Genomic DNA, 12,247 nt, shown 5'->3' with positions numbered 1-12,247 from the left:
TGGTTAAAGATTGTGTAACTGATCTGTTGTATTTGTCAGATGAGAATTTGTGATGGTTTAAGATGACATACTCTATAATTTTAGTTACAGAGATAGAGTTGGTTTTTAGAAGAAAATTAATCTAAATGTGAGTTTAATATGAAAATATCTTCCATTGTGGACATTCAGGGATGTCCTCATTTTTATTTATTTTTTCTAACAATACAAAGTTTTCATTTATGGTTAGGATGTGGGATATGGGCTTGTAGAAGTCTATCATATGTCCTTGTTTAGATAGCTAATTCAACATGTGTTTGACCTTTACTGATGAACGTGATGTGCCACCACACACTCCAGACCTCATGTATGATAAGTGACATCTCTTGGTCTTACTCTGCTCTTGAAGAGTTTTAGCTCTTATTATTAGTTCAGATAGAAATGCATAGTCTTGCGCCCCTCCTGTGGTGGAGATGTGGTACTACACGTTTAGACTTCAGCTTGAACTTTGTCACGATTTTTGTACAAAGCAACCCAGTAGTGTTGAACAGAATGTTAGAAATATTGCAGAGTGCAGATAAATGATGGTGAAATGTTTTTGTCTTGTCTGTGGCATGCTAGGTTAAGAAGTGCAGTAATACGTTTTCTCTCGTCTCTGTAATTTCAGTTGATAGGCTTCAGTTTGAGCCCCCCATGAGGAAGGAGACTGAAGCAAGTGCTGAGATGGTGAGAGAAGCATTGCATAGTCCAGATAGTCAATACATCACTAATATTAATCAAACAGACACACACACACACTACAGAATAAAGCTGGAGTTCAATAAGATTCTTAGTGTCATTGTTTGATAAGCTCAAAGCCAAACATTTTCCATGCAAATATCTGCATGAGTAAATTGACTATTTGCCCAGAACAGGTATGCGATGAAACCTGACTTGCATGTTTTTAAAAAGGAGTGTCTATATATGGTTCTTTCTTTGCAGGATGTAACTAAGGACAATGATTTCTCCTCCCCCTGGAGCCCGTTCACAGAAGGTCCCATCACCTCCAGGTAACCATTAAAGGTTTTCTTTGTGATTTTATGAACAATTTGATTCCTGCTACTGCCGTCCGCATGAAAACACCGCAAGCAGTCATTTCCCTGTTCTGTCTGCATCGTTTCTCTGACGTCCCCCACAAGTCTACGCACTTCCTTCTTTCTGCAGAATCTCGCATGAGCTCTGCTTGCATTCTCTCTACTTTACTGTTCTGTTGTGTTCTTTATTTTCCCCGTTTTCCTTTACTTTTCCCTTTTGTGCACTCCTCCGCTGAAGGAGTCTTCTGAAGAGTGTTGAGGAGGAGTTGTTTATACGGTAAAGAATTGGTTTGTGTAGCTGTTATTTAACAGAACCAAGGAAACTTCCAAGCAGGGTTTAAAATGAACTCTCACCAAATAAAAGTAAAAGCTGGTGTTTTTTAGTGTTAAAGGAAATGAGTAAAAATGAATGTTGTAAATGGTAAAATGCACAATGTGATATTTGTTGAACAAATTTTGTTCCATTATTCAGTTTCTGAATAAAGTAACTAATTAACTCTTTCTGTCCATTTCTCTCTCTGTCTTTCTCTGAAGAGGACACTTGGCTCCATTAGAAGATGCTTTTGAGGATGTTGATCTGTAAGTGTGGCTACTCTTACACTTTGAACATTATCTTAAAGACTTTATATTCTTCTAGGGCTTGTTTGTAAGGTATCATATTCTGTAAAATCAACATGGAAAAAATATGTGCTGTGAAACTTGCAAGGTTAATCACAAGCAAAGACCAATTAAGTCATTCTGTTCTTTTTCCCTCTTTCATCTCCCCCTCTCAGTTCAACTCTTAAACAGGGAGTGCCACCACCGCTTCCTCCTAAGGTAACTGTGAGTGTGTGTATAAGTGTACAAGTGTCTATATTAATTCTTTTAGTGGTGTGTTTTTGAAATTCAGAATCAGAATTAGCTTTATTGCCAGGTATTATATACGAGGAATTTGTTTTAGTGACAGTAGCTCCACAGTGCGACAGAATGACAGCAACAGGACAGGACACAGATAGTAAAAAAAAAAAATTCTTATTCTTATCAGCCCTCTCAGGCTCGGTCGAGCAGTGTGTCCGATGAGTTTGGTTTGAGCGACGGGGCTCAGACGGTGCGGAGGTTCACAGGCTCTGATAACGGGCCTCTACCAGTGTCTCGCAGACAGAGCACACCTGAGAGAGGAAGTAACGCAGAACACACCCACTCAGACTACATGTCTGTGAGCATCAGCAGCCCAGGGCTGCTCTCACACACCGCTGACCATGGTAAGACACACACACACTTATTCTCCAAATCATTTTTATAAGCAGATACTGTTCATGTACTACTCTCATTAAAGATGTATTGGAAAGTATGTTGATTTAAGAAAGATTTTGAATGTTTCTAAAAGAAGTCCATAATCCTCACCAATAAGAAACTGGTGAAATTGGTGTATATTGCTGATGTGGTGCAATATACAAAAATATTTGACCACTGAAGTTGACCAATCAGAATGACATATTTTACAAAATCATTATAAATTACTGAATATTTCAAATTTCTCTCTTTTACTTTCTATAGAGGAAGACTCAGACGAAAGCGTAAATGGGGATGTTTCAAAATCACCTCCAGGTCGTCCGCAGAGGAAAGAGAGAAAAGATTTTCCTGTGAGTGTGTGTGTGTGGGAATGTGTCTTGCCGAGAGGAGTGTGACGCATGAAAAGAATCTTGTGCTCTACTCATTTTTCTGTTCTCTTTTTATAGAAACCTGCTATTAACGGCCTGCCGCCCACTCCTAAAGTCCTGGTGAGTGACATCATCACACATCACTTACGCTGAACTAAATGCTAATATCTTCCAATCTCACTATTTAACAGCTATTTGATCAGTCCTTTATTTTGATTTGTTGTTTTATGACTGTCATAAGCTCACACATTACTTCTCTGCATGTCTGCAGATGGGAGCTTGTTTCTCAAAGGTTTTTGATGGTTGTCCTCTTAAAATTAACTGTGCCACTTCATGGATTCACCCAGATACTAAAGGTAAAGTGCCGGTAACCAATGAATGTCTGTCTGATATTAAATTTGATACTATTTTGAATATGTAATAAAAAGTCTGGGGTCAATTTTTTTTAAATGCACAAGATTTTTATAATGTTTTAATGTCTTCTCTATGTATAGTTTAAGTCTCTAATACTCAACAATGGCTGATTTATTTGATCAAAAATACAGTAAAGCAGTAATATTTTTAAATATTGCTAAAATTTAAAATAACTTGTTATAATGAATTTTTATAATGTAATTTATTGTGATGCAAAGCTGAATTTTCAGCATCATTACTCCAGTCTTCAGAGTCACATGATCCTTCAGAAATTATTCTGATATGCTTATTCTTAATATAATTGTGTGTTGAAAGCAGTTGTCCTGCTTAGTGTATATATATATTTTTTTTACCTGTAAACACTACTACTATTGGTTGTTTTTTTTTAGACCAGTATCTGATATTTGGCACTGAAGACGGAATCTATACTCTGAACCTTAATGAGCTACATGAAGCCACCATGGAGCAGGTACAGCCTAAACTCTGACTTTCACCTTTACCCTTGTCCTTGAATAGACAACAGGTCCATGAACTCATAACCTGTTGTTTTGATGTGTTTCAGTTGTTTCCACGGCGATGCACGTGGCTGTACATAATCAATAATAATCTGATGTCATTATCGGGTGAGTGAGAGTGATGTGGGAGCGGCTCTTCTGTCTTTCTGTTACTGAGATTCTCTGCAGTACCTACATGATCCCTGTCTGTCTGACTGTCTGTTTCTCTCTGTTCACGGCTGATTTCACTGCTTGCTGGCTCTTCTAATGCCTAAATCACCATAATCAGAAGGTAAAATGTCAATCCTCTGTCCTCTAGGCCCACATGCACACAGCTAATATCACATCATCTTTCTGGCCTCATTCTTAAACTGATTTTGATTCAACTTGCATAACTACACAGCTCAGCTTTTCTTTGTGCTGGGAGTAATGACTATTCATTTCTGTGGGGCGTCATTTTCCATTCTCATCAGCACAAACGATATGAATTGTGTCATACGTTGGATATCCTGTGTGTAGTCATACCCTGTGTTTGGTATGCATGTGATGTGTGTTATCTCTCGTTTAAAGGGAAGACGTTTCAGTTGTATTCCCATAATCTGATTGGGCTGTTTGAACAGCTCAGGAAACCTGGACTGGCCACTCAGTTCCACACCCACAGATTCCCTGACAGGATACTGCCCAGGTACACACACACACACACACAGTTTTTGCACATTTCACAGTATATTTGCCATGATTTTATTAGCAATATAAAATTAAGAAACACTATGAATATTGTTGTTAGCCATTCCTAAAGAAAGTGCCGTTACACTTAGAGCTTAGATCTTTTAATCAAAACATTAAACATTATTTACCCCGTTTGTATCTGCGAGTCGTCCATTACACATTTTCCCTGTGTGTGTGAACGTCAGTAATTATGACCGTGTCTGACTTGATTCTTGGTATTGTATTTTTACCATGCCCCCAAACATACGATTCGACTATCAGTCGAATATCGGCAAGTTCAATCATCATGATCAGACCTATCGCTGTATTTGCATGTATTTCATTTGATGAAGACATATGTGCGCATACACGATGCTGGTTCATGTTTGGAGCACAAGAGAATATGAAATATGTTCACAAAATTTGAAACACTTGCTCCGGTTCGAATATGAACTATGATCCGCGCAGCGAGTGTTGTTAAACTCACCACGGCATTCAGCACAGAAACTGCTCTCTCATGTGCACTGCACGTGTTGTTATATATTAAATATTGTGACGTCATGTTTACAGAGATGAACTGACAGCATGTTAGCTCCTTCATGAGATTTAAATTCTCCGCTGTAAGACATCCTCTCGTGTAATACAGTGCAGTGATTGGATCATAAGAGTTCATTCTCATGAATAATACTGAGAGAAGCTCAGAAACCTGATGACGTAGACTTGTACTCGCTAGCCACGGCAGCAAATCACCACTGCAAATTAACGCATATACGTCACTTTTTGTGATGTTGGTTCAACTTTGCTTTTTGAACCGGAAGAACAAAAAAGGAAAAAATAACCACTTTTAACTTAATAATAGACTAAATGAGTGCTATTGTTGTTAACATCTCAAAAATTGTGTTTTAGGGTTTCATGACAATTTAAGATTTTCATCTAATATTTATATTTTATTTAATTTCAGATTTATTTAAGTTTTTCTAAATTTATTTTTAATTGTTGTAGTTAACACTTAAAACATGTTGTCTGCTTCACAGGAGATTTGCTCTCACCACCAAGATCCCTGACACCAAGGGATGCCACAAGTGTTGCATTGGTAAAGCTTTAAACACACACTCCTGTACAAACACACACACACTCGGATTGAGTTTCATCTGCTCACTTTCTATTTCTTTCAGTGCGGAATCCGTACACAGGTCACAAGTATCTCTGTGGAGCTTTGCAGTCTGGGATTGTTTTGCTGCAGTGGTACGAACCCATGCAGAGATTCATGCTTATAAAGGTTAGACACACAAAAGAAACTGTATATGCAAACCAGTAGGAAAGTTGAATTAAATCCAGACTGAATAAAACAAAAGATATGACATGGAGGCTTTAAATCTCTCTCTCTCTCTCTCTTTCACACAGCACTTTGATTTCCCTTTACCAAGTCCGCTGCGTGTGTTTGAGATGCTGGTGGTCCCTGAGCAGGAGTTTCCTCTGGTGTGTGTGGCGGTCAGTCAGGGCACAGAGCCGGGACAGGTGGTTCGCTTCCAGACCATCAACCTCAATTCCTGCTCGTCCTGGTTCACTGAGATCGGCTCAGGTACTGCTCTCTCTCAAGCACAGTTTATTCTGTTACTTCATAATGTCCTATACCACGCTTTTTAGTACTATCAAATGGACCCACTAAAAAAACGTGATGGTGTGTATGTTTATCTGTTTGTAGGTGGTAACCAGGTCGATGCGATCCACGTGACGCAGTTAGAGAGAGACACCGTGCTTGTGTGCCTGGACAGTGAGTGAAATAACATTCCACATACACCTTGATAAACATTATTTTACAAACATAAACACAAAAATTATTGAATAATTCTAATGTTGTCTCTTCTTTTGTTTGTATAGAGAACGTAAAAATAGTGAACTTGCAGGGAAAGCTAAAGTCTAATAAGAAACTGGCGTCTGAGCTGAGCTTCGATTTCTGTGTCGACTCTGTAGGTGAGAGATCCACTTCTACGCTCATCCAGCTGTGATATGCTTTTATTCTGTTGTGTAGTGTGTTTGATGGGTGTGTGTAACCTTATGTGTGTGTGTGTGTGTGTGTGTTTCTGTCAGTATGTCTCCAGGACAGTGTTCTGGCCTTCTGGAAACATGGGATGCAAGGGAAGAACTTCAAATCAAACGAGGTAAATGCAGACATTGTGTCAACATTGCATTATTAGTATATATTTATTTCATCTGTTCAAGCATTCAAATCTATGATGTGAACACTAGGGTTGGGTATTGTTTGTTTGGATTTTTTTTATTTTTATACCGGTGCCAAATCGATACTTTTAAAACGGTACCGGTGCCTGAACCGATGCTTATAATAAAATAAAATAAAAATATTACCAATTAATAATTGGATTAGCCATTAGCACTAAACACATGATGTCTTTTTCATTCATACTGGACGCCAGAAGGCACCCTTGCACAGAAAATCCACTTATCCAGTCACAGAAGTAACGGAACTCATGAGGCTCCAGGGATATGGACAAAGGCATTGCTATCGCTGTAACTGAGTAAACAGAAGATATAAACGTTTTGAATGATAAAATAAATACAATCAACACTCGACTACGGCAATGTATAGTTTATCTGTATTTTTCAAGCCATCTCTGGTATTTTCATAATAATTAAAGGTGCCATAGAATGGAAAACTATCTTTACCTTGGCATAGTTGAATAATAAGTGTTCTGTACATGGAAATGACATACCGTGAGCCTCAAACACCATTGTTTCCTCCTCCTTATTTAAATCTCGTGAATAAAGACCACTGAAAAACAGGCGAATCAGAACATAACACAGACTGTTAAGTAACAGTCGGGATCACTAATAGTTACGCCCCCAACATTTGCATAAACCCGCCCATGTTCTAGGCCAGCCGCCAGCTGAACCATCAGACGTCCTGCAGGTATTGTGAAGAAACAAGTGAGGACAACAGCGAAAATGGCAGACCATGGAAATAAATGTTATGTTCCAGGCTGTGCAGGGGATGTGAAGTGCAGTCTGTATTCAGAAAGGCACGGAAAACAAATAACGCGTTCTAATAAAATAACGTGAGCCACTAAAGGGACATGGTTAGCTCCTTGCTAGCTGTAGCCTGTTACAGTACATAAGATTTAACTTACCACATAAACAGAGTAAGGAGAGATGCCTGAGGATGATGGCGAATGATTTACAGATCCTGAGCACCACTGACAAGCATCTGATCTTGTGAAATGTGTGGTAACTACTGCTGCTCCATAGTATAAACAGAGTACCTGCATACGCGAATCTCGAAACCGAAAGTAAAACGCGATCGTGCATTCAAAAGCAGTTTCAGTGCCCAACATATTAATAGCGGCTCCCTGATGCCCGCATTTTATTTACAGTATAATTACCCAATGATATAACTGTGCAAGAAAGTATTGAAATATATATTTCCCTGTGTTTCCTTCCTGTGAGCTACTGAAATGAGCTGCCAATCAGAGCAGAGCTCAACATTGAGCCGCACTGTGAAACAGCCAATCAGAGCAGACCTCAACATTATTATTCATAACCCTGCCAAATAAGCCAATAACAGACCGTTTCATTCTGGGGAGAAATTTTAGGGTTGCAAATCGACATGTAAAACTGTTTCTGGAGAATTTTTGCCCTTACCTAAGCCACATTCCTTCTATGTAGATATCAGAGAACAATTTAAAATACTGTATCAATGCATTCTATGGCACCTTTAAGTACAGGTACATCTCAAAAAATTAGAATATCATGAAAAAGTTTTCTTGTAACTTATTTTAAAAAGTGAAACTTTCATATATTTTAGATTCATTACATGTAAAGTAAAACATTTTAAGTTTTTTTTGTTTTAATTTTGATGATTAGAGCTTACAGCTCATGAAAGTCAAAAATCAGTATCTCAAAATATTAGAATATTTACATTTGAGTTTCAATTAATGACCATCCCTACAGTATAAATTCCGGGTATCTCTTGTTCTTTGAAACCACAACAATGGGAAAGACTGCTGACTTGGCAATGATCCAGAACTCGAACATTGACACCCTCCACAAAGAGGGTAAGTCACAGAGGGTCATTACTGAAAGGTGTGGCTGTTTACAGAGTGCTGTATCAAAGCATATTACATGCAAAGTTGACTGGAAGGAAGAATTTGGGTAGGAAAAGGTACACAAGCAACAGGGATGACCACAATCTTGAGAATACTGTCAAGCAAAGCTGATTCAAACACTTGGGAGAGCTTCACAAGGAGTGGACTGAAGCTGGAGTCAGTGCATCAAGAGTCACCACGCTCAGACGTCGTCAGGAAAAGGGCTACCAAGCCACTTCTGAACCAGAGACTACGTCAGAAGCATCTTACTATCTGGACTGTTGCTCAGTGGTCCAAAGTCCTCTTTTCAGATGAAAGTCAATTTTGCATTTAATTTGGAAATCAAGGTCCTAGAGTCTGGAGGAAGAGTGGAGAGGCACAGAATCCATGTTTCTTGAAGTCCAGTGTGAAGTTTCCACAGTCAGTGATGATTTGGGCTGCCATGTCATCTGCTGGTGTTGGTCCACCGTGTTTTCTGAAGTCCACAGTCAACGCAGCCATCTACCAGGAAATTTTAGAGCACTTAATGCTTCCTTCTGCTGACAAGCTTTACGGAGAAGCTGATTTTATTTTCCAGCAGGACTTGACACCTGCCCACACTGCCAAAGGTACCAAAATCTGGTTCAATGACCATGGTGTTACTGTGCTTGATTGGCCAGCAAACTCGCCTGACCTGAACCCCATAGAGAATCTATGGGGTATTGTCAAGAGGAAGATGAGAGACACCAGACCCAACACTGCAGATGACCTGAAGGCCGCTATTAAAGCAACCTGGGCTTCCATTACACCTGAGCAGTGCCACAGGCTGATTGCCTCCATGCCATGCCGCATTCTGATTCAGTTCTAGTACATACCGGTTAGATAGGTACTGGTGCCATATTGGTACTGGGTTGCGGTACCCAACCCTAGTGAACACAAGCACTCTTTCTGGTGAAACTTCTGTGTGTGTGTGCGGGCACAGAGATGGTATGTATTTGTATTATGTGTGTGAGGTTTTGCTTCATGTTTCTTGGCTCTGCAGGATGTAATATAAGTACAATAAAAGGCCAGAGGTCTTCTGGAGGTGAAGGATTGTCTTTATGAAATATGATAGTGTTTGTGTGTATGAGACATAGATGACAGGGTGTGATGGATGATGTAAAATTAATGTACAATCAGAAAGCTCCAGCTGGCCAGAGAGTAATGGATTAAATTATTCAGCTGTTTTTCTCCTCTCTGATTCCAATGAAAAGCGGTCGGCACCTACACCCCTCAAAAGAGTATGACCGTGTGAGGAGGGGGGGGCTTTACAGCCTGCCAGGTGGTGCACCTGCATTGCCAACCATTGTATTTTGAGAACACGACCCACGTGTGATATTTTTCAAGTTAGAGGTCTGAGTAGGAGGTTGTGGTCTATCATTACTAAAGGAATAGTTCACCCAAAAATTTACTGAAAATCGACTCACCCTCAGGCAATCCAAGATGTAGATGAGTTTGTTTCTTCATCAGAACAGATTTGGAGAAATATCCTCTGCAATGGATCCTCTGCAGTGAATGGGTGCCGTCAGAATGAGAGTCCAAAACAGCTGATAAAAACATCATAATAATCCACACAAATCCTTCATTAACACATTTTTAACTTCAAATCATCATTTCTGGATACAATACCAGAGTCCATAGAATCCTTAATCCATAATAATGCTTCCTAAAATAAAAAATCCATCCCCTGTTGTCCTCTCGCATCAAAATCCACTGCAGAGGATCCATTGGTGATCAAGTGATTTAATGCTAAATTTCTCCAGATCGGTTCTGATGAAGAAGCTCATGTATGCCTTGGATGGGTGAGTATATTTTCAGCACTGGAAAAAAAATCTAAATAAATCATTCAGCCTCACTAATCAACTAGTTGTATGGCTAGATGACTATTCTGACACGTATCTCATTTTATTAAAGTTTAAGTTTAATTGTAGAGATAAGCTTCATAATAATAGCTCTCCTGGAACTTTTTTTTTGCAGGTGACACAGGAGATTTCAGACCCAAGCAGAGTGTTCAGACTCCTGGGATCAGACAGGTTAGAACCAGATCAAATCATTTCTGTCTCTCTCTTGCCTTACATCATCACCCTTTTACTTCTATTTCTTTTGTCTCCTGGAAACATTACTCTCTACCACCATCTCTTCCAAGAAACTCTGCATGTAGCCTTTTTACTTTCGCACATGCAGTGGACAGAAATAGAGACATGAGGAGGAAAAAAGTCAACAGGGAGAATGTAGTGTCTCTGCTGAGTTTGTTTCTATAGTGAGGGAAGCCCTGGGTCAGGTTTATAGGGGGGACCTGAGTGACGTACGGGGTTAAATTAGGTCTGTGAATTTTAAAACCCATGCTCATTGATGAGGTTTTGCTCTGCTGTGAAAATTTATATATTTTTTTGTTTGTTTTTTTGATAAACAATTTGAAAGAACAGCCTTTTTCAAATTGAAATATTTTGTAAGCTTGTAAATGTCTTTCACATTTAATTTAATGCACCCTTGCTGAATAATTTTTTTTTTTTTTTTTTGATGATCTCTGTCACCATACATTGATGCCACATACACAATGGCCCTGCACCACCCCAAGACCCTCTCTAGCACATGCTGTCTCTCTCTTTCACTCTCCCTCTGAGATCTCCATATTTTATTTACACTGGTAGTGCCAGGCTGGTGTCTCAGTGCTGTAATTTCATCTTGTCGCCTGCTGCTGAGGACACGACCAACCTCACGCAACCCCTCTACATTTGCATAATCATGGCTTTCTTCCACCCTTTCACCCTCATCTCTATATGGTACATGTTGATTTTGATGTGTATTTGTGTATTAATATTTGTGTGCGTTTTAGGGTTGTTGTTTTGGAGAGCCGGCCTACAGATAACCCTACCGCTCTCAGTAACCTCTACATCCTGGCTGGACATGAGAACAGTTATTAGCTCCGCCTCCTTCAGCCGTTCAGGCCCTCTGTACCTGGAGCCGTACCCATGATGCATTCGTTTCGGAACAACCACAGACTGTGTTTAGTGCTAAATCTCACTGCAGCCTTATGCCATACGCTGCCCACCGCCAGAGACAGCCAGACTTCTCGCCACTTCAGGCATCCAGAATCAAACATCATGCAGTTCTACCGCAGCCAGTCAGATTTTTGTAAATCAAACAAGCAATTGCCATAACTGCAAGCAATAGTGCTCTCTGTATTAAATACCTGTTTTTTAAACCCTATTAAGTATTGTAATCATTCTAAACATTTAAAAAACATTAAAGCTGCAAATATAGAACATTGAGCAAAATGCATTGCTGCTCAAAAAGTGCCATATAAGGGAACGGTTTTATTAAACGTAACTAACCTTGGAGGTTTTGTTAATTGTAGATTTTAAAGGTCAGGTTTTGATGCCGGCTAATGTGGAGAGCTTTGGGAGAATAAGTGAGTGTTATTTATTCAGCTGAGTCATGAGAGTGAAGCATCTTGCCCTTGTGTTACGGAGTGAATATTTTTCTGCTGCAGGTCATTTTCTCTGTTTGTTGTAGCTCTTTGATTTTCTCCAGCTAAGTAATATTTTAAAATATCAGTTATCTCTTTTTAAAAGTAACTTTAATTCAATACTTGCACCATGTAAGCACTTTTGTACATGTTCTTTTTGTATTTAAAAATTACAAAACATGGGAGATGTGAGGTTACTGTGATATCTCAAGTGTTTCCGTTGCTTTAGTTTTAATGTATGCAGCTTTTGTAATAAAAAGGCAATTGTTAACACTTTGGGATGTTTGTCAAAGTCATTTTTTTGAGATTAAAAAAAAATACACAAAAATATAATGAAAACCTCTCAAAACCAACA

General features: G+C 39.1%; 1 protein-coding gene across 1 annotated transcript in view; it reads left to right on the top strand.

Annotated features, from left to right (window-relative positions):
• Window positions 1-12,165, top strand: part of map4k5 (mitogen-activated protein kinase kinase kinase kinase 5) — a 31,472-nt gene extending 19,307 nt beyond the window's left edge. The window contains exons 15-33 of the mRNA XM_079436570.1: window positions 644-702; window positions 958-1,025; window positions 1,584-1,628; window positions 1,823-1,865; window positions 2,074-2,290; window positions 2,586-2,671; window positions 2,768-2,809; window positions 2,961-3,045; window positions 3,493-3,572; window positions 3,666-3,726; window positions 4,168-4,282; window positions 5,340-5,398; window positions 5,481-5,584; window positions 5,710-5,887; window positions 6,011-6,079; window positions 6,187-6,279; window positions 6,397-6,467; window positions 10,401-10,456; window positions 11,260-12,165. Coding sequence (XP_079292696.1) covers window positions 644-702; window positions 958-1,025; window positions 1,584-1,628; window positions 1,823-1,865; window positions 2,074-2,290; window positions 2,586-2,671; window positions 2,768-2,809; window positions 2,961-3,045; window positions 3,493-3,572; window positions 3,666-3,726; window positions 4,168-4,282; window positions 5,340-5,398; window positions 5,481-5,584; window positions 5,710-5,887; window positions 6,011-6,079; window positions 6,187-6,279; window positions 6,397-6,467; window positions 10,401-10,456; window positions 11,260-11,347 — 1,619 coding nt within the window. The 3' untranslated portion in view covers window positions 11,348-12,165. The remainder of the gene's footprint in view (window positions 1-643; window positions 703-957; window positions 1,026-1,583; window positions 1,629-1,822; window positions 1,866-2,073; window positions 2,291-2,585; window positions 2,672-2,767; window positions 2,810-2,960; window positions 3,046-3,492; window positions 3,573-3,665; window positions 3,727-4,167; window positions 4,283-5,339; window positions 5,399-5,480; window positions 5,585-5,709; window positions 5,888-6,010; window positions 6,080-6,186; window positions 6,280-6,396; window positions 6,468-10,400; window positions 10,457-11,259) is intronic.
• Window positions 12,166-12,247: the final 82 nt, after the last annotated feature.

This window comes from Barbus barbus (assembly GCF_936440315.1).
Source record: "Barbus barbus genome assembly, chromosome: 16".
Classification (NCBI taxonomy): domain Eukaryota; kingdom Metazoa; phylum Chordata; class Actinopteri; order Cypriniformes; family Cyprinidae; genus Barbus; species Barbus barbus.
This window is presented reverse-complemented; position numbering and strand designations above follow the sequence as displayed.